The 22335-nt window shown below is 34.0% G+C and overlaps 1 protein-coding gene across 11 annotated transcripts in view; it reads left to right on the top strand.

Moving 5' to 3' along the window:
• DMD (dystrophin) overlaps positions 1 to 22335 on the top strand; it is a 2329373-nt gene that overhangs the window by 973851 nt on the left and 1333187 nt on the right. For 9 of the 11 annotated variants that reach the window (XR_011968542.1, XM_072616876.1, XM_072616880.1 and 6 more), the window contains 4 exons: positions 6244 to 6414; positions 14595 to 14774; positions 15089 to 15217; positions 16735 to 16905. Coding sequence is in view for 10 of the 11 variants with exons in the window: in XM_072616876.1 (XP_072472977.1) it covers positions 6244 to 6414; positions 14595 to 14774; positions 15089 to 15217; positions 16735 to 16905 (651 nt within the window). In the remaining variant the exon portion in view is untranslated. The remainder of the gene's footprint in view (positions 1 to 6243; positions 6415 to 14594; positions 14775 to 15088; positions 15218 to 16734; positions 16906 to 22335) is intronic. The other 2 variants (XM_072616882.1, XM_072616883.1) reach the window with 1 other exon arrangement.

Below are 22335 nucleotides of genomic sequence, written 5' to 3' on the forward strand. Positions count from 1 at the left end.
GGAAGCCAAGACCCCAGGTTCAAGTTTCCCAAGATAATTCCTCTTGCTATACCTGCCATATGGGAGTAGTTGCAAGGATACCTGGATAGGGGAAAGAAACTCCGACCCCACTTTTGAAATATGGGTGCCAGTTCAGAGAGACTAGCCAGTTTCCTCTTTATGGTCTATCAAATAAACCTCTTAAACCTCACAGCCACGAGACTGTATTATCAGGAAGAACAGCTTTGCAATGCCTTGTTCAACCCATGGTTAAATGGGCATTATACATTTGTTGAATTAAGTACATGAATGGTAAAGATTTTGATTTTGCTGTCAGGAAACATTTAAAGAAAAATAAAATTGTTGTCATTATATGGAAAAAGTCTGATTCCTGTGTGCATCAGAACTGAGGCATAGTTACCTTACCAACTTTGTCACTGAAAGAGAAAATAAACATAAGACATGGCATAATCATTCACTTACGCTAATGGAAGAGGAAAACATACATTATGTTAGCTAACCATTAAGTCTACCTAAGTAGACAATTTGAGAGATAATTATATCTTAGAAAGATTTAATGTTCTATTTATGTATCTATGTTCTTATTGATGCATTGGTGGAACTCTTAATCCATTTATATGTTCTCATCCTGTACAATTTTTTATCCATGTTCATTTATAAATTCACCACAAAGAGGATTCAACCCAATAAACTATAGGTTTTGCTCTAAAATATTGCAGCATTTCATAGGAACTACTATAACTCCAAGATTGCCCATCTGTTATCTCTAACTCTTGTTACATGACCAACCAACTTCTTTCCTTATCCATTGTACATTTCCTAGATATATATTATTCCTCTTTTTGCAGACAAGTCTCTGTTGCCAATATGCTGCAGTATATTTGCTCCCACCATGCATCTGTCTGTGTAGCTTAAATCACTTTCACTTTTGATCCTGTGTCGTTCCATGTACTGTGAATCAAAGTCATACGGCATCGTCAGTAAAATATTATTGTTAAGATGTGGTTCTGTGGTAGAGTGTAGCTAGGGATCATTGTGACCACTGCACAGTTTTCCAAGTACAATCCAGTGCACCAAGACTAGTGTCAATGTGCAGCAGCTATCTAAATCATACATTGGATAGACTAATTGTTCTTGCTCATTTATTTAATGGTGTGCCATAGTCTACACAGTAGTTACTCATCATCCATGTGTGTCCGTGTTGTTTTTCCTGCATGAATTTTGAAGTAGATCACCTATCAATGAAGAAACTATGTCATTCAGCAGGTAGAGTATTAGACCTAGAATTAGGAAGACGAGTTCAAATTCAGCCTCAGATACTTACTAGCTGTGTAATCCTAGACAAATCACTTAACATATTTTGCCTCAGTTTCCTCAACTATACAATGGAGGGAATCACATCATCTGCCTCCCAGGATTGTCATGAAGATCAAATGAGATAATATTTTTCTAAAAGTGCTTAGTACAATGCATGACATTATAGTAAAAACTAGGTGCTATTACTGTTAAGATTAAGTGAAGGATCATCTGGAGAATTGGTTTTCCATTTGAACTCTGTGCCAGACATCCTTCATGCCAGGTCAAACACCTCAGGTAAACACACGTCTCATTTTTTCCTTTTTTTTTTTTTTTTTTTTTTTGCTATTGTTAATAAGCTCATTCAACAAAGTTATTTCACTGGCTGTCTTTATCAGGAAAGACTGTATGATCTTACCAGATGCAAGAGAGAAAACTTATTGCAGACAACCTTTAAGCTTCTGTTTTGTTCTACCAATACAATACCTTTTTTTAAGCAATGAATCAACAGGAATACGCTGGGCTGTTGTATATCCTACACATTCAGTCACTTCTATGACTACACCAATGTGATCTGTATAAAACCTCGTGTGAAAGTTGGCCAGTTCTTTTATTATCAACAAGGAAAATCTCAGCACAAGTATGGATCATTCTCATTAATATTTGCTTTTAAATGAGTAGGTATAAAAATTAAAAGTAACAATAGCAGATCATTCTGTTCATCTCTGCTTTCAGGAAAGATCAGACTTAACACCTTGTCGGGACATTCTTCCATCTACTACTTGAGGGAATACCATAATTGTACTCATTCTAACATTTATCAGCCTCTACTATTAGGAAATCCATAGCATTACAGAATCATACATTCTGATAAATTTCTTTCTTATGTGCACATCCTAGAGAATATCTCTAATTCATATAGAAATGCTGAGACTGAATTTATGTGGAGAAACTAACCTTCCCCTATTTGACAGCTTAAGTGGGACTTGGTGACTTTTATATTAACCATACAGGAAAATGAATATTTTTGTTGAGAAAATATGTATTACAAAGGCTTCATTTATACTGTATATTTCTTAAATACAAAACAAAATATCTTCACTAAGTTACCTGATGACTAGCTGTGTCACTGAAAGAGAAAATTAAACATAAAACATGGTATAGTCATTCACTTGCAGTAAAGGAGGAGGGAAAAATACATCATGTTAGCTAACGATTAAGTCTACCTAAATAAACAATATTATAAATGATTATGTCTTAGAAAGATTTAATGTTTTATTTATTCTTATTAATATAATCATGCTACTTCATGTTTGTTTTCATTAGTTTGTCATACAGTAATGTTATTAAAATAAAGTTCTGTAGGCATTTATCAAACATATTACAGGCTCATAAAAATGTAGCAATAAAATGAAAATCAAGGCATTTTTTCAGTAAACATAACTTTTTTAAACTGCTTGTAGAATATGTAAATATTCATCCTAGTAAAAAGATCTATGCATCAGACTTTTTTTCATTTGCAGAAAAGTCAGTATTTTGACCTTCAGGGCATCTTCAGCTTCAGGATCTACCTTATTATGAAAAAAATTTTAATGGCAACAGTAGATTATTTATGAAGATCAAACAAAAACATAGATGTAGAAAAGAATTAAGCATTTTTAAAGTTCCCTTTGATATAACTTTTTTTTCAGATTTTGCTTTTGTGTTTTGTATTTCTATCATTCATTAAAAATATTTCCCAGTTCATAAAAATTCCTCTTTGAAGCATCAGTTGAACATTGTTTCTCTGTGTATGAAAATGTATGTATAGTAGAAATCTAATCATATTCAATTTTGTTGGATAACGTTTCTTCTTATACCATATTAAAATTCATTGCTTTTAATCTCTGACTTTTATTCTAGTAGAATCCCAATAAAATTTTCCTTCAGTCCAAGAATATGTTTTTCATGAAACAGAGAATAGTGGAGAATACTGCAGGTGGCACTCTTTAAACAGATCTCTTAAGTAAAGGAAAAATAAGAAAAAAAATGTCAAAACTCTAAGTTCCTAAAGATGGCAGTCTTTCCTGTTTTTTTAAATGTATAAATTTAGCTTGATACAAACAAAATAAAAATAAAGAGAATCGATAAGACAGCTTCTCGTAAGACAGGATTCCTTTGAAACATAAACTCTGGTGTCCCTTTTATGCCAATGGTGAAGAAAAATATCTTGCAGATGATTAAAGATATGAAAAATAGGTTTTGCATCATCTAACCTTTTTATTGACTATTACTGATGATACAGCTTCTTGACCCTATTGAATGAGAATTCAGAGTACAGTTACATAAAGTTTACAACCCTGAATAAGTGTTTTCTATTTCAATACATACCTTCTAATAAGGGAACTAACGAATTTCACTGAATATTAGCAACTCATAGAATCTCTATTTCTTGCCATGCCTTCTTAAGATCTATAAAGTATTTCTGCATCTTTTGTGTTGTTTTTGTCTTATGTTTTGATGGCAACCATAATTGCAGAAATGTAGTATGCTAGCTACTGTGCACAGGCCTAACTGTACAAATACACAGTCTTTCAGGTACTCTGGACGGTTGGAACATGAGTGGATTTTTAATGTATTTTGCTTTTCAAGACAGTCTTGTTCTACAGAATTAATATAAATGTAGATTTCATAATGAAATTTAGACACCTATATTGTACTACCCCTAGGTTACAGGAAAACAAAAATGAAGCCATTAACTTCACACTATGCACACGGAATGCCTGTTGAAATAGATTTATCATGATTCTCCAGGTCCAGAGAGAGGAAAGGGAGCCTTTCAGTTCCATATGCCCTTTGCTAAACATTGTGCTAGGCATTGGATATACAAAATGATAAATAAACAGCCCCTGTTCTTTTAGAGCCTACCTTCCACAAGGGAAAAACAATAGATACCACAGATTAGGCAGTTCAAACATAGAATGTTCTCCCTCTCCACCTTCACTTCTTAGTAATCTCATTTCTCTTCAAACCTCAGATCAAATACCTTTCCCTTCATGATTTATTTCCTGATTTTTCCAGTTGTTAGAGTTCTTTCTTCCCAAGTGATTTCACTTTTGTATCTGTATCATACAGGGGTGGGGAACCTGTGGGGAATCCCTAGATTCTCAAGCGTGGCCCTCTCATTGAATCCAAACCTCAGAGAGCAAATCCCCTTAATGAAAAGATTTGTTCTGTAAAACTTGGACTCATTCACATTGTCCCACTCAGGAACTTAGAAGGCCACATGTGGACTTGAGGCCACAGGCTCCACACCACTGACATACGAGTATCATAAAATAGATGTTTAATTTTATTTGCTGTACTGGCTACCCCTCATGTCTGGAATGCCCTCCCATCTCATCCGTTGCTCTTAAAAGCCCTGGCTTCTTTGAAAACTCAGTTCAAACCCTACTTTCTGCATAAGGCCCTCCCAGCTCCTTGACCTCAAGCCATTTGAACCTCCCCCTCTGAAGTTACCTTCCTTATGCTCCAAATATATTTTAGATGTACTCAGTTACTTAAATTTTATCTCACTCACTAGTAAAAAGGAGCTCTCTCCTTCAGGGTAAGACTATTTTACATTTTTGCTTTTCGTGCAGTATGTGCTCTAGAGATACTATATGGATGCCAACTCATACTGACAAGTCAGGTCCCCAGATCTGTTCTTTATTGTTAGGGCACAAGAGTTAGTACTAAGGGGGTAGTAGAACTCTTTAGGGGGAAATCTTTCTAATCCTATAGTTCACAAACCACTGCCAGTATGTTCCCCCACCATGATTATGAGTCAGAAAGACAACTAGTTTTGATAAAGGGGTATTTTGTCATTTGAATATAGTTGATGTACTTAAGACAAAACATTGTTCCCTAAAAGAGAGTAACATATCCTCCCACAAGAACATATAGACTCTCTGGGAAATGAGACCAAGGCTATAATGTATCTTCTGAAAGTCCTTTTATTAGAGTCCTCAGGATGTTCCCCTTGGCTATGGTAAGCTTTTCTACTGGGCTTTTTTGAAGGTCCTTGAATTTGCTTTTCTCATCTTATCCTGTATGTACTTGGACCCTTATGGAAACACTGGTGTCATCCATTTTGGGGGATGCTCCTAGACACCAAGGAAAAAGTCCATATCCTCTGGACCCATAAAAGTTCAAGAAGCTCCTCTGCTAAGATCATAGCCGAAGAGGTCAAGGACTTAGCTTTTTTCCTCATCCCTAATCAATTCCTTCAGAATGATTTAGTTGGAATGCTCTCTTCTTAACTGCAAGTTTGAATTCAAACTCGTTCTATGGTTTTATTCCAGAGAATGTGACTAACTTCATCAGTCAACTCAAATAGGTTTCTCATTACATGGTATCCACATATATTCAGACCTAGTGAACAACTGAGATGTTTTCTCCCCAAATAAATGTTTCAGGGCATAATAACTTATTATTTACTTTGGGTGAAATGTGACTACTTGATTGATTTGCTCAAATGACCTCCCCTTTTATATTTGCATCCTCAGTGCTGAGGCTGGTGTCTAACAAGAAAACGCACTTCATTCATACTTCTTGGTTGATTGATTGAATCAGCCCTAGACATGGTCCCTAGAAATATGTTCTTGAAAGGGTTGGTGGATACATCTCGGAAAAACTTTACCAGAGATTGCTAATTATACATGTTGATCTTTAAGTCTTCATTATATTGTAGCAAAGAGCTTTTAATTCATTTTTTTCTGTAACAGCCAAGATGAATTTCTTTTTTACGTTGACACTGCAGAAGGGACCCTGTTCATTGTATACTGTTTTAACTCTCTATCCAGAATAAGCCGTTCATTTAAATTGTTATGAAACTGGTAAAAAGAAAAATTATAAATGATAAAAATATGCCTGAATTATCAATTTATTCCCAATAAAAGGATTCCTATGCCATTTCCCCCAACTTAGGTAACAGAAAAGAAGCAACAGTTAGAGAAGTGTCTGAAATTGTCAAGGAAGTTGCGGAAGGAAATGAATGCCTTAACAGAGTGGCTGGCAACGACAGATACAGAGTTGACAAAGAGATCTGCAGTTGAAGGAATGCCCGCTAATTTGGATGCTGAGATTGCTTGGGGAAAGGTAAAAAAAACAAAACAAAACAAAACATATACGATTGTGTATTCTCTTAACATAATTGCAAATATTCTTTTTTGTGCAGAAAAATGTGAATACATTATTTGCCCTCTGTTCTCTTTCCCCAGAAGTTTTAAAGCTTGCATCGAATACTACAGTAGCACTCTAGGTCATTATCTCTATATTTGCCTGTTCATAGTTCTAGGTTGCTGAGAGGTTTGTGTCTTTATCACCACCATTAGCTTAAACCACTAGTAGTTGTGTCCTCAGTAGTGTTAGGTAAGAGTGATAAGCATCTCAGTTCCATCTAATTACCTAATACTGAATAGCTTTTACAAAAATACTTATTTTGTTGAGAGTAGGAACATTTTCTTCCATACCCCAGGGGAACACTTTCCCCCCACCCTCATACCAATTCAGGATCTAAGAGAAAGAGATTCAGCTTAGCTTGGTTTCTACATAGTAACTGTCCCACCAAGTTCAAGTCTAAAGAACTACCAGATGAGTCATTCTTTCATGTACCACTGGGCTCAGGTCCTAAATGTCACCCAGACTCTGTAATGCCAGGAAGTCAAAGTATGCTTTTGATCATTCAAAATGCGCAAGGTTATATATTCTGGTCCCCTTTATCTAAAATGGAAAAGAATAACACAGAGGCTAAGGACCAAACACCTTTCATAGGAACAAATAATCTCAGAGAAGAAGACCCCAAGCTCTCTCCCCTCATAGCAATTTCTCTCTTTGAATAATGTGAGCAAATGAATCTCTGAGGTCCCTGAGAATACAGAAGGTCTTCAAAAGTACCTAGGCTGAGGCTGACAACCTTTCTGAATGTCTTCTCTGCTAAACAAAGAGCCTTCTCGTCACTACATTTTTAGTCAACTAGAATTAGCTGTAGAAAGTCTGCACATGCTCCACAATCTCTCCAACTCACATTCCATAATATCATGATTGTGCTCGAAACACTGACTCTCCATGTGGACTGATGCTATTACAGGGACTTTGTACTTAATGTAGATTCCTAAACATTTCTTTAATTTTCATTTTTATAATGTAATTTTTTTCAAAGCACTTTATTCACAGTAATCCTCTGAAATACATTATCCATGTATCATTATCCTCATTTTAAGGATTAGGTCACTTAAAGAAATAATTGGAGGGACCTCAGAGGTCAAATATTATTGACTTTCCCTCAGACATGCATATTCTCTATAGTACTCCTCATAAGTGGTCATCAGTATTTTTCTTGAAACAGTCATCAGAAACTTGCTAGTTGGTTGATTTAATTGTTGGAAAGATTTTCCTTCCCAAAATCCATGTTCAGCAAATTGCATCCATTAGTCTTAGTTCTGCCCTCTAGGGCAAAGTAGAATAGGTCTAATCTCTCTTTCCTATGACTACCCGATAGAGTCCTGTAGAACTCTATTTATTAGAAACCTCCTTCTACATTTATGGATGTCTGGCCACTGGACCCAGATGGCTCTGGAGGAGAAAGTCAGACTGGTGACTTTGCACAGCCATTCCTCACACAAATCAAAGTCAATTGCAAGTCATGTCATCATCTCCCTGATGTCATAGTCCTCTTCGAAAATGAAGGACAAACCATAACTCGTGATTAGTCTGAGCTGCCTGAATGGAGACTCAGCTGGCCAGTTCCATTTGGGCAACTCAGCTTGTCCTCCCCTCTCCTCCCCTTCTTTTCTCCTCCCAGTCCCTTACCTGAGGGTGCTCTGCCCAAAGGAAGGTAAATTTTGATGGCCAAAAGCTACCTAGTTAACCTGGGATTTAATAGCTAGATTTCTTTCTCAAAGATCTTTGTAAATAATAACTGTTTCTCTCTTGGCCAGCAACCCTGAGGGTTTTCCCTTTCCATTTTGATTTTTTTTTTTTAATTAAAGGGGTCATCCCTTGACTCACTTCTTAAAGAGGCCTATTCGCTGAATAGGTGTTGCCTCCCTAAAAGTGAGAATATGAGAAGACCTTAGCTTCAAAGGGTCAAGGTCTCCCACTGCATCCTCCATCTCCAGTTGTCCTGATCTATCTGGCCACTGGATCCAGATGACTTTGGAAGAGAAAGTGAGGGTGATGATTTTACACAGCCCTCCTTCCCTCAAATCAAAGTCAAAAGTCATATTATCATCTCCCGGATGTCATGGTACTCTTCTAGAGCGAAAGATAAGTCACTTGACTTATTTCAAAACTTTGTATGTTTATCACTGAGTGGCTCACAGTTTTCATTGCTTCCACAAAGATACTATAAGAGATTTTATTTCAGAAGGGACCAAAAAATAAAGTAAACAAATCACTTAAGAATAATGATTCACTATTATATTATATTGGGTGTTAGCACAGAACATTAGGGAATAACATGGAAACATTCTAGTCAGAGAAGGAGAGGCAGCATCTATACCTCTTTCTGAATTCCCTTCTCCACTATCAGCCCAGAAGCTACTTCTTTTGAACTTTTAGGGGCTGCATGGATGATAAGGTCACCTTTTGACTACCAACCAGCTAGGCTTACTATCATTTCCCAAAATGGATCAGACTATCACCCCTTTTGTCAGAAGGGAGCAAAAGTTCTATTGATAGGAGGCTAGTAACATGGCCTTCAAATGCAAATGACAGGAAATCATGTTCAAAGTCAAATGGCAACCTGGACTCAGTAATTCTATCTTTTGGAAGTTCTAAGAAGAAATATGTACAGAAAGTGAAAAGAATTCATTAGCAGCATTTTAGGGCCAATTTCCATTCACCTCCTCCCCTATGTTACTCCAGGTAATCTCCCTGATTATCTCAAGTTAATGAGATGAATGTGTAAATTGAACAGGACTCCATGTCATGAATATGAGCACAACAATGCAGTAGGGTGCCCATGGAACTGAAAGAGGGAAATGGCAATCATTCATCAAATCAGAATAACAGAAGCTTTAAACTATGGTAGCTTCATCTTTTTCTAGATGTCATGTAGACTATTTGATATTTCCCCCAAATCAACAGGTCAGCTCTCATTTCTCTAGTATTTTAAGATATATAAATCACATTTTTTTTTTCTCAGAATGGCCCTTTGAGGTAGGTAGTTCAAATAGTCTTACTCCCATTTTAGAAAAAGAAGTCAAGTCAGAAGGATCAAGTGACTTATCCAAGGTAATAAGGGAGTAGGGATTTCATTTTAGATCTCCTTACTCCACTCTAATTCTTTCCGCTCTGTCTTCCTCCCTAATGAATTCTGGGAGATAGCATTAGGTTAACTCAAACATGAAAATACTGAATCTCTCCATTGTTCTCTTTGCTAAAGGATACTAGATTAGCCTTTTTTTTATTCCTTCTGGTACAGAACTGTGATTCATTGATGTATGGAAATCCTTAAAAGGAACTTCTTTGTACCAATGTAGTTTTGCAATTTTTCAGCATTTTTAAGTTTTGCCTGGGGCAATGCAAGTTTTAACAAATTTCCTAGGGCTATATAACCATTGTGTGAGAAATAGGAGTTAAACTAAGGATATCCTAACTCTGAGGCTACCTCTTTCTCCACTAAACGATACTGCCTGTAAGCTATTTACCATATAAAATTCTTGGACCCACTGAAAAGTTTATACATCTAGTCATAAGAAGATATTTTCGATTATAGATAGTGGTACACTTTTTGAGGCCAGTATATACCTTATATGTTGTCTCTGTGGCACTTTTATCTAGCACAGCACCTAGCACATAGTTAGTACTTCAAAAACTATTTTTAAATGTTTTAAAAAAAGTTTAAAAAGTATTAAAATGGTATGTAATAAGAAAAAGGTTTCAGAAAAGTAGGTTCTATTTTTTCACTTTTCCTACTTTCCATTCTTAAACATTAGATTATGTGACCTGTGCTCTTTATTTATTCATTTGGTTAGTTATTTTTTTAACATCTGAAAGCTCTTAATTATCTACTCTTGGATACCCCTCTAGTCACAACAAACATGAAGAGTTCTATCTAAATTATATCTTTCTCCCTTTTATGTTTGCATAAGATAACTTATATCAGTCCATCAATGCTATATGTGAATGTTTATAGCAGGACAAATTTATGAATATAATCTTTGTTATTTACTATAATAATAAGATAAAGTAGTAGTAGCATGATATAATATAATGATACAGCAGCTGCAGTAGTAGTAATAGTAGTAGTAGTAGTAGCAGTAGTAGTAATAGTAGTGGCGGTGGTAGTAACAGTAGTAGTAATATTAAATAATAGCGGTAGTGGTAGTGGATGTTACGTTTTATAGTAAGATTCACAGAGTGCTTTCATCACACAAGACCTATCCTACAGGTAATATTGTAGCCATTTAACAGGTGAGAAAACTAAGATTCAAAGATGGTAAATGACATTTCAAATGTTTTCCAATCTAATAACTATTGAATCTAGGACACATAGATTTCCTGTTTCCAAATCCAATATGTTTTATCTCTAGTAAAGCTGTCTCCATGTTCAAGACAAGGAAAAGAAATTAACAAATTCATGTCCTGTTCTTTTGCTATCACTTCAATTCTGGAAATGTTATTCTTTTAAATCTACTAGTTTCCTTTATTCATAGTTATTGCTAGAAGAATGTTCTAAGAGAACTTGGCCTTCTGGTGAGACTTATAGGTGTCCCAAAAAATCCTGAGGACTTAATGCTTAATAATGCGCTAACATTTTTGTGATTCTATCTGTCTATCTGTATCTACATACATACACAAACACATGCACACATATCCAGTTATATAATACAAGGCAAAAATAGAAATTTTAAAAAATAATCTCAATTTTTTAAGTTGTGGGAAGAAAGCAAACTCATTCACTAGGTCTTACAAATTTAAGTGTCAAAAAATTTAGTTCCTCTAGGTACTTTGTCTCAGATTACTATACACACACACACACCTCCTAAGCATGTTACACAGTATTATTAAGTTCCAAAGACTTTGGGACACCTATATGTCACACCAGAAGGCCAAATTCTCTTGGGACACCTATATATCATGTATTTCATAAACACACACACACACACACACACACAAGTACGCACACGCACACATAGACACACACATATATATACATATCATGCATATTTATACATGCATTCATGCACACACACACATATGATTCTTGTAGTTAAAACATGTGAAATGTCAGCACAGTTTTATGGATAATGCTCAGCTATACACCTTTATTTTTTAAAAGTAGAAAAAAGAAAATATCTTTCAAAATTCAATTTTAATTGAAATCTCTAACTAGGATTCTTTGTGAAATTGCTTCAGCTCTTTATTCTGCTTACCCTGTGTAGATACAGGGACTGGTAGTTCAAAAGTATATCACTCTATAACAAGAAGAGTTTTATTTTCTTTATTGTATTATCCTGAAAAAGTTATATATCTCCATTTTCAAAAGTAAGCGTACTAATTCATCTGTGAAGTGAAATAAAACCAGCAGATCATTAACTTGATACAATGAATGCATCAAACAGCTGTTACTTAAAAAATGGAACATCTGTTCAGTGCCATTGGAGCCACCATTCACTGTCATTGGAATTATGGATATAATAACTGCTCTTTTCTTTTTGCTTTCATCAAAATTCTACTTTAATGTATTTGTTATTAATAAAAAGTTGAATATGCATTGTTCTAATACACAATTTAGTTTTTTATGATTCTTGTAGCGTTTATTTTATTTTTCTTTTAAATCATGCTAAAATGCATCCTAGCACCACTGGTTATAATGTAAGGCAAAAATAGCAATTTTAAAAAATAATTCCAATTTTTTAAGTTGCAAGAGAAAAGAAAGCAATCTCCTCGATTCATTATTAGATCTGGCAATTTTAAGTGTCAAAAAATTTAGTCCCCCTAGCTACTTTGACTGAAGTTACTACCTGTGAATGGACAGAAACCTTCTATGATTGTGTCCTTTGTGTTTAAGAAAGATTTCAAAAAATTGTTCAAATACAATTTTAATAAAATCAGCAAAAGTGATCTACTAATGTAAGTACAGACCCTAACGTCTAATTCTTTTACATTATACTATCTTATCAATGGCTTAAGTTTATCTCTGAATTTAATCATGCCCTGAAAATTCTTCTGCTACTACATAGGTAGACTCATTTTTTTAAATAGAAACATAAAGGGAATGCAATGTCTTTCCTCTGAGCATGTCCACTTCCAGGTAAATTCTCTTTGTACATGAACTCAGTGTTGTGCTATTTGGGAGGCACCATAATTCAAGAAGGATGTTGTTAGATGGGAGAGAACAAAACCCTTGAATTATATATGTCATAAAAGCATCAAGTGAAGGAATTGAGGATGATTAGTCTGAAGAAGGGAAGAGTCAAGAGGGAGAAGATAGCTGGCTGCTTCTATTTGAAGGGCTGCCATAGGCAAAAACAATTAGACTCATTTTTAAAATTTTTGGCCATGGCAGCAAAAGCAAGAGCAGTAAGTAGAAATTTCAAACAACCATAGTCTTGAAGCCAGATAACCTTTTTTTAATGATCAGGGCTGCCCATATATGGGAAATAGCAGATTACCCATTGGGAGGCTTCAAATAACAGCACAGATCATTACCTTGGGGTAATATAGGGAATTATTTGTAATCATAATTGACTGAAAGTTACAAAGAATATAAAAATCCTTCCATGTTTATTGTTTATGAATTATTTTTAAAAAGCATTTTATTTCTTATAGCAAACTGTAGACTCTTTTCCCAACATGGAGTTTCTCATGTTTATGTTAAAAATCCTTGCTAATGACATACACAGAAATAATAGCTCAAAAATCTGTATTATCTAGTGAGTCATTAAACAAAGGAATTCATGTTTATCAAAACATCAGATATGTCATGTTGGTGGCAATATTACATATTTTTGCTAATTCCCTGTATATTTACAGTTGCATAAAGCAAGTATCATTAGTGATTCATATTCATATGAACAAAATATGGAACTAATGATGGGATTATGTGTTAATTATATCACTACAAACATGGTCAGAAAGCGATCAACACTTCCTGAGTGCTTGGCCCATTGAGTTCTTGTGTAGATGTTTACTTGTAGGCCAGTAGAAACAGAAACAGTAAGGATATGTTGTTTTGTGCTTGTTTGAGGTTAGAGTTAATAAATCTAATTTTTTGAACAGATCATTTTCCTCATAGATTATACATAAAATGTGCTTGCTAGGAGCACTTCCATTAATAGTTTTGTAAAAATGCAACTAACAATTCTTCATTCTCAATGGGTCTGTAATCAGTATTTTTATCAATCTGTTCGTATCTGTACATAGTTTCCACATGTAGTCCAGGATTTCAGTTTTAGCACTGTGCTTACATACATATGGAAAAGCTGTATTATATGGGGAGGAAAAATGTGGAGATGTATAACATGACATCATACAAATTCCATGAGACAATTACTCCTCTGAAGAGGATATTAATAGTACTGATGTTTACATAAGACTTTAGTCAGATATACTTTTGCTACTATCAACTAATTCAGAAGGTGCCATAGGCTTATGACTGCCATAAGAATCCACATTGAATGAACACAACTCAGAAATACTGGAGCATGACAATCATCCCTGCATGTCATAGGGAGAACATAGTAATATTCTAGTTGTATCAGTATTCGCTATTTGCAACATCTCTGATCCCTGGGTCATTACCATCAGTTTCAATCATTTACTGCTCCATAACCAAGAAACTTCATCATAATCTGGGTTTGTCATAAAGTTAAAGTCATATTTTTAAAGTATTATTGACTATCAAATTACTTGCCTTCTCAAGGAGAGGGAATAGGGAGGAAGAAGAAAGAGATTTTGGTACTTAAAATATTATAAACAGATTGTTAAAAAAAATTACATTTAATTGGGAAATAGCAAAATAAATAAAAATATATTTAAGCTATAAAGTATTATCAGTAAATGCCCCCAATGAAATAAAAATGAAAGTCTTTGATTTCAAGCATATGAATTTATGCTTATGGATATGTATTATATACAATATATATGTATAATTATCATAAAATAACATATAAAAATGTTTGTAGTAAGATTTTCATGGTAAAAATAATTAACTGTTTTAGTAGCAAATTTAACCTCTGGAAAACTTTCTTACAATAATTTGCAGTTTCATTTCATTAACATTAAAGCTGAAACTACTGTGAGGTTTACATGGACTGTTTTTTTCATAGGCTACTCAGAAAGAGATTGAGAAAAGACAACCCCAGCTGAAAAACATCACTGATTTAGGAGCATCCCTAAAGACAGTACTGGGCAAAAAAGAAAGTCTGGTGGATGATAAACTCAGCCTTCTGAAAAGCAACTGGATTGCAGTAACATCTCGAGCAGAAGAATGGTTGAATCTATTGTTGGTAACCAAAGTTTTCTTGCTCTATCATGAAAAGCACTGAAGTTTTCTCTAAATATGAAAGCATTATTTGATTCTGAAGATTCAGTCCAACTTCATATTTATCTTCTATGCATTGGGATTATAATGTTGGTTTTGATTGTAAATGTTTCCCTTTGTATGTCTTTGACAACCTATGTTTAAAACAATATATTCCCCTTATAAAGTAATGAGTTCTGCTAATTCTGATACTCTTTACACCAATAACTTATAATGGTGTCTTTATAAAGCATTTTCAAATCTTCATAATGTGTCATTCTTTCCTCTCTTTGACTATAGGAATACCAGAAACACATGGAAACATTTGATGAAAATGTAGGTCACATCACCACCTGGATCTCTCATGCTGAAATGTTATTGGATGAATCTGAGAAAAAGAAAACTCAGCAGAAAGAAGATGTACTTAAGGTAGCAAATTATATTTTCTGAATAGCATTTTTCATTTGTCACAAGTTTGTGTTAAGTTTATTTGTCCTTGATTTTATAAAGGATAAACAAATTAAGATGGCTCTTTTTCCATGACACCAAAGAGTCATGCAGAAACATATGTCTGGATATCATCCAGAGAGGTGATTTACCTCTTGACAGGTTGGTAGACAAACCATCCTTAAAATTTTGCAGAGACAGAACCTAAATAATCTTTCCTGATAATATATTACATATCCAGAAACCTTAAGCCAGTCCTTGGTAAAGGCAGAAAACAGATGCTCATTCTCTGGCTGTCTGCATAATTCCTAACTATTGTAGGATGAAGAAAAATTCATTCACACAGATTTTTTTTTTACATAATCCAAGTAATCTAGAACTTTGAAATCATATAGATAAATCATTTGAATGAGTAGTTGGATTTTTTTTATTTTCATTCATAGTTCCAGGCATCTAATAGATATAATTACAGATTTTATTTTATGTATTTTGAAATATCCTAAACATCTTTCTACATTTTGGAAATATGTACCCTGTTAAAGGTCAAAAAATAGTCAAAAAAGCTATATCAGTTCTCTTCTTTAAAAATCAGCCATCTCTGCTAAAAGGGATCATATTTGTTTGGTTTTGTTGACCTCAACAAATTATTTCATTTTAAGGAATTTGAATCACATTCAAGTTTTCTTGATGAACTTTCAATTCAGAGGATAGCATAATCCTTTAAAAGAAAGAAGTAAGAGCCATATTCCACAGAGCTTACTTGAAAGTTTTCCTTTTAAAAATGAACATCATAAACTATCTTGAAATGGAAATATCCTTGGGCTAACAAAAAGTCAGCTGTAATGCCTAGTCTTCATTATTGATACACCACTTTTCACTGGATATTCCATATTTGTAGTAATGAGAACATATTTTTACTAGTCCTATGTGCCTTTGCATTTTCAAAACATTTCACTTGTGGCAATTCTGACTCATCTAATCCATCACAGCCGATCCTGCTATCTCTTTAGTTGATACAGAATCTCCATCAGATAAGGAAAACAATTTCTTCCTTGGCACTCAGTATGATAAAACAAAGAAGAACTAAGTAGCTTTGCTAGAAAGAAATGGAAATTTGCTCTTTAGTCTTCTTCCCTCCTGTGAACCTAATAGAATTTTGGTGGCTTCACAACTGTAAAATTCAATAAGGATAGGACTCCCACTAAACTTAAAATATTACATTTACCACTGACATTGTTCCAAATAATAGATTGCTTAAATGGAAAGGTTTGAAACATCTTCTGTCTTTTCCCAGCATAAATTTTTTGAATAGACAGGTGTGTAAAACAGAAATGTTGAGGATAACTTGTTTTTCTGTGATATTTTATATCTCACCCTTTTTCCTATTTTTTTCAAAGTTGGGTGTTTTTTTCTTGCTCTCTTTTCCTTGCATGTTCTCTCCCTTTCCCCTTTCCATTTATTACTAACTTCAAGCCCTGTCTCTTGCTCACGGACTGTAGTGCTTAAAGGCTGAACTGAATGATATGCGTCCAAAGGTGGACTCTACGCATGACCAGGCTATAAACTTGATGACAAATCGTGGCGACCACTGCAGGAAAGTAATAGAGCCCAAACTGTCAGAGCTCAACCATCGATTTGCAGCTATTGCTCAAAGAATTAAGACTGGAAAGGTAGGAAGATCTGCTCCACGGTGGAAAGTAGTTCTAAGTGGTCTTTTACGAAGGTTATGCCGTGCACTGGGGGGTCCATTTAACCCTCAAAGCAAAGGTTTCCCAAGAAAAATAAAGGCCCAGATGTATCTGAGCAAACTTTACCACTGAACCCACTTTGTAGATACTCGATAAATATTTGTTGATTTAAATTGAGACACATGAGACAAAAGCATTTTTCTGTCATGACTATCATAGGACTATATATAAATTAATACACTGGTTTACATACATATTTTCAGGGATCATACGCAGGATGAATGCACAAAAACCGAAGCATGCTTTAAGCTAAAACAGAGCACAAAACTGTCTAAAACAGATGTTGACTTATTTTGCCAAATACAATAGTGTCTATTTGTACGTGTACTTGAATCATTATGAAATGAGGCTTTGTACATTTGCATGAATCAAGGTATCCAGTGTTACTCTTTGTATGTGTTTGTGTTCATGTTTAACTCCCCTATCCAACCAATTTCAGGGTCAAACTGTGATTTGTAAGCATTTTGTCATGAATTGCTCAAGCCATAAAAAGAAATTTCTGCAAAGCTTATCCATCAGATTTTGTAACTTTTACATGCATGTTTGTATTTATTCTATAATGGTGAGCCACAGAATATGAAGCAATTGCGTGTCAAGAGTTTCAAATTCCTGGTTCAAGTTTAGAAAGTGTTACTTTTTCAAATTGGAATCTTATATGTTAAGCATATTATAGACAAGTTAGCACAAATAATGTACTAAAGTGTTTTATTGAACATATATTTTGTAATTTGGAATGCAAAATATCACAATTAATATTTAATATGATGCATTTTTCAAACAATTTATAAACTGTCATTAAAAGCACAAAATAGAAATAAAACTTGTTTATATAGGTATATGTAAATTTAAATAGGTAGCAATTACAAATAGGGGAGAAAAAATCCCAGAAAAACTAAAAGATAAGATACTGAATAGTAACACGTCAGGTAAGTGATAAATTTATAGGAAATAGCAAAATGATTTTGAAAAGTGGTTGAAGTAAGTAATACCTAGAAATGGTGTCTCTGGAGTTGGCACCCTGGACTTGCAATTAATAGTCATATGTCCTAAAATAGTAGAGCGAAGAATTTTAGTAGACATGTAATTACAGTTTTAAAAACTTGTTTTAAATTTTGATCATGATTTCCCCAAATAATTTTACTATAATTACTATTACAAATGAGCATATATGAATGCTATATATCAATATATTGCATATTACCATTCTACTACTATTTTATTTGTATATGTGATATTACACCACATTAAACCAGTGGTTTGCACCTTGGACTTGCCTACTCAAAGCATGAAATTGTTAGCTCATTCACAATTACAAAAATTGACATGTAAATAAATAATGTAATTTTGTTATTCTAGATTTATTATTTTAAGTAATTCTTACCTTTAAAAATACAATCTCTTTTATTCATCCATGTGGCATTTTCTGCATGGCTTTATCATATTCAAAACATTAATTCTATGCCTGGAAAATTGATTCCATTTCTGGGGAAAAAATTCTTCTCTAAAATGTGACCAAAAATTGAAAGTTGCTTTATGCAATACATTATGGAAAAAGTACATGATGACACTTTATTATCATTATAATTTTGAGTTTTCACAGTTGCTTATTATATACAAACTTTTATGATGATATAAGACATACTAACTTTATAAGGAAAAGTTGTAAGAATAGTACTTTTTCAATCTAAAAGGGACAGTCCATACCAAATTTATGATATGAGAATTCAATTCTCATTCTAAAACAGTGACTTTTATCATGCCTCAACAATTCATGGGATTTTAAAGTCCCAGAAGAAACTAGGCATACCTTTGAACATTTTCTTAGGGTTAAATCCATGGTCCCATGTAGTAGATTAATATATTTTTCATGTTTTGGGGAAATTAAAAAATGATAAATTAACAAATTAACATATCATTCATAACACGAATATCATCATCCCCTTTCATATGGATCAAGTGACCTCCTTTTGATTTTGCACAATATTTCTCATTAATGTAGAAAAGTTTTTGTGGGAACAGAATTACTTATATTCTATCTAGGCAATAGGTGACTACTTCCTGTGCAGAGATATACTACAGGAGCAATATTCTATGAAGACTGAAGATATATAGACATTCATTCAATTATTCAACAATTTATTTTAATCCTAACATGTTCAGGCTGCTATTTATAGCATAGTTTTATAAGACTTGTAGTAACTTGAAAAGAGGGGTCTGTAAGGCTGACAATTCAGCAATTTTTGCTCCTACCCCAGCTTCCAAAAGTCGAACGAACTCCTTGGAGTTTTGGTGACTTTGGGGGATGATAGGAAAAAAGAGAATAGGTTTGGTAGAAGTAAGTTCATTTTCAAGGCCTTATCCAAATAGTGAAGAAATGTTCTAAGAATAAAGTCAGTCAAAGATTTATAGACCTGTGGAAGATAATTCATAATTAGTAGAGGTCACTTAAGAGTTAGAAGGAGAAGAGGAATATTCAGCTGAGCAGAAAGCTGTTCTGAGACTCCTCCAAAGACTTACTAGAGTTATAACTGATTAAGACATAAGTGTTTTGAATAAATTCTCTAGCAGGGAATATGGTCTGGGAGGGTCTGAAAGGAGGAGATACTTGGGTCATATCGCTCTTCCATGAAGCATGAAGACATAGGACTTGTGACTGGGAAGAAAAGACTCCAGGAATCAATAGCGTATTGAATATTGAGGGGGATACAGAAGCCAGAATCTTTCAAATTTAACATTTGGCCACAAAGCAATGTTACTGAATGATGGCTTTGCCACTGCCCTGAAACTGACCAGAAAGAATGACTAAGGGATAAAATGTAGTAACCTAGAGACGTTTCAATAAGACAAGCCCAGTAGTAGCCATGGATACCAAAGAGAATATGCACAATGAGGAAATTTATTAAAGACTTAATATGTGGATGGAGTTGCATATGACACAAAGATGTTTCAAGAGTAGTCCAACCTGAAAAGACAGGCTAGTGTCCTGAGAGAAGAGAGGGGGGTGCAGTCAGTTATGCACGGTGGCAGGTGTTGAAATGTATAGTTTACTGGTAACTAAGGTTAAGAATTCAGTTATTAAATTTCAGGAAATAGGTTATATGAGTAAAAAGGAATTCTAGGCTTCAAATTTATTTAATTTTTAAATGCCTCTGAGTTACAGTGTTTTTTGGTGATTTAGATATTACTCTAGTTTTAATTACAGAACCTATCCAGTTTTTTCACATTAATTATGGTATAAGGTATACTATTTGAATAACATAAAATACATAAATTATGAAAATATACTTAATTGGCTTTTTAGTAATCTTATATTAGTAACAAAAATATCCTTTTGCTATACTCTCTTGGAGTTCATGATACATATCTTTCACCTAGGGTCCTGTTATAATGGATATATTATATAAATATTTTCTACATGTATTCATTGTCACACTGTATAATGAAATTGTTATTTGAAATTTGCATATTGAATCATATTTTATGTGGGCTATAATCATTCATTTTTCTATATAGCTCATGGAATATTGAGTAATTGGCCTTGCAAGGTGACTCTAGCAGCCAAGAAACATAAATAGTATTTTTTTCGACTTTGCTCTCCTGTACAAGTTTATATTCTATATTATATATGCACCACATGTTCTTTAATTTCTACATGGGGTTTTGAAAACATTATTAAAATTCATGGACCAATATCAGAAAGGGAAAAATATACAGTTAGCCAATCTGACATTATGTGTGTCAATATTCATATCTTAGGTGGTTACATAACTTATACAACTTTGTATTATCACTAATATATGAACTATAATGTTTATTGGAAGGTAAAACCGCTTTTTCTTCTGTTACACTATGTTTCAGATTCATAAGTAAAATATTGGGGTTTTCTTCAGTGTAAATATAATTGTACCATTAATTTATAACTTTACATGTAGATATCTTAACTTTCCCATTTGATCCTGAAACATTTGTCTATTCATTGTATTTACATATAAACACATGCTATGGGAAACAACATTAAGACGAATTTAGTTGAAAAGTATTATTATATTTTGTGTAATATGTTGCCAATTACTGATGAGTTTACCAACAAAAGATTTACTTTGGGATAGATTATATAGACAAAGAATGCCTTTAATTTCTTTTTAAAACAAGGTAGGAGGAATACTTCAATGTCAATATATATGTCTACATACATATTTGTCACATATATACCTATTGTTTCAAAAGAATATTATTTTTTTTCACATTTTGGAAAAATATACATTTCCCCATTTATTTCTATCAAAAACATACACTCAAAGTATAGGAACAGTTTGTGGGCATTTCAGAAGTTACAGCACAAGTTAATATTAGAGTTCATCTTGTTTTGTAAATAAAATCATAGTATATGGTTGTTTAATGTAAATATTGGTATGGATTTAATATAAATCAATTAGAAGCAATGCTCGCCTAGAGTTTCTTAGAATGCCTTGTAGCACATAATTAAAGTACACTGTGATAAGTTTAGAGCATCCTTTTGGTTAACCAGCTCTTAAGTAAATAGGATCATTTGATTAAAATATTTTACAGATGAGGAAACTGAGACCTAGTTCTGTGAGGGGAACCATCAGTCATACAGTTTCATGGTAGTAAAGCTGGGCCTTTCGACCCCTCCTTTGATTCAGTGCTCTTTCTCTTAGTCCCCATTGACTCTCCAAACTGCCTGTTTGAAATTAAAACTAACCCTGTTTGTGTCATAAACATGTCCATCTCCATCTCTTCTATGTAATGACTTCAATGCACACAGTGGGAGAAGGAAAAAGAATGGATGAAGGGCACGGCAAGAGGACCAAGCTCAGAAAACCAGGACAGTGAAGAGTCTGCTGAGGGGCCCAGATAGCCCATCGCTGTCCTTGGGTGTAGTTAGCCCAGGATTCTAAACTGCTTTCTGTAATAGGCATATTGGTGACTATAACAGAGGCAGGGTATAGCAGATGGACAATTGGCTTGATACCAGGAAGACGTGGATTCAGGTTCTACTTCTTTTCCAAATATTGGCTGTGTGACCCCAGGCACGTTATTTTACTTCTCAGGGTTCTAGGCATCTCTCTAAGACTAAGTTTCAGAGAAGGTGCTGACCTATAATCACAGAGGGAATTTCCTCACCTAGAAATTCCCTGTACCAAAGAAGTCTAGCCCCCTTCCCTCTAATCATACTCTGTATCTCCTATGTATACAATGCTGAGATTTTATTTGCAGGATAACCTTATAGTCTTGGTGAAAGAGACCAAATATTATAAGAAAAATGTATGTATATTTTCAAACAGTTTTTCAGAGTCTCAAGTTAGATATGTTTACTACTCTATTAATTCC

This window comes from Notamacropus eugenii, chromosome 5 (assembly GCF_028372415.1).
Source record: "Notamacropus eugenii isolate mMacEug1 chromosome 5, mMacEug1.pri_v2, whole genome shotgun sequence".
NCBI classification, from domain to species: Eukaryota; Metazoa; Chordata; class Mammalia; order Diprotodontia; family Macropodidae; genus Notamacropus; species Notamacropus eugenii.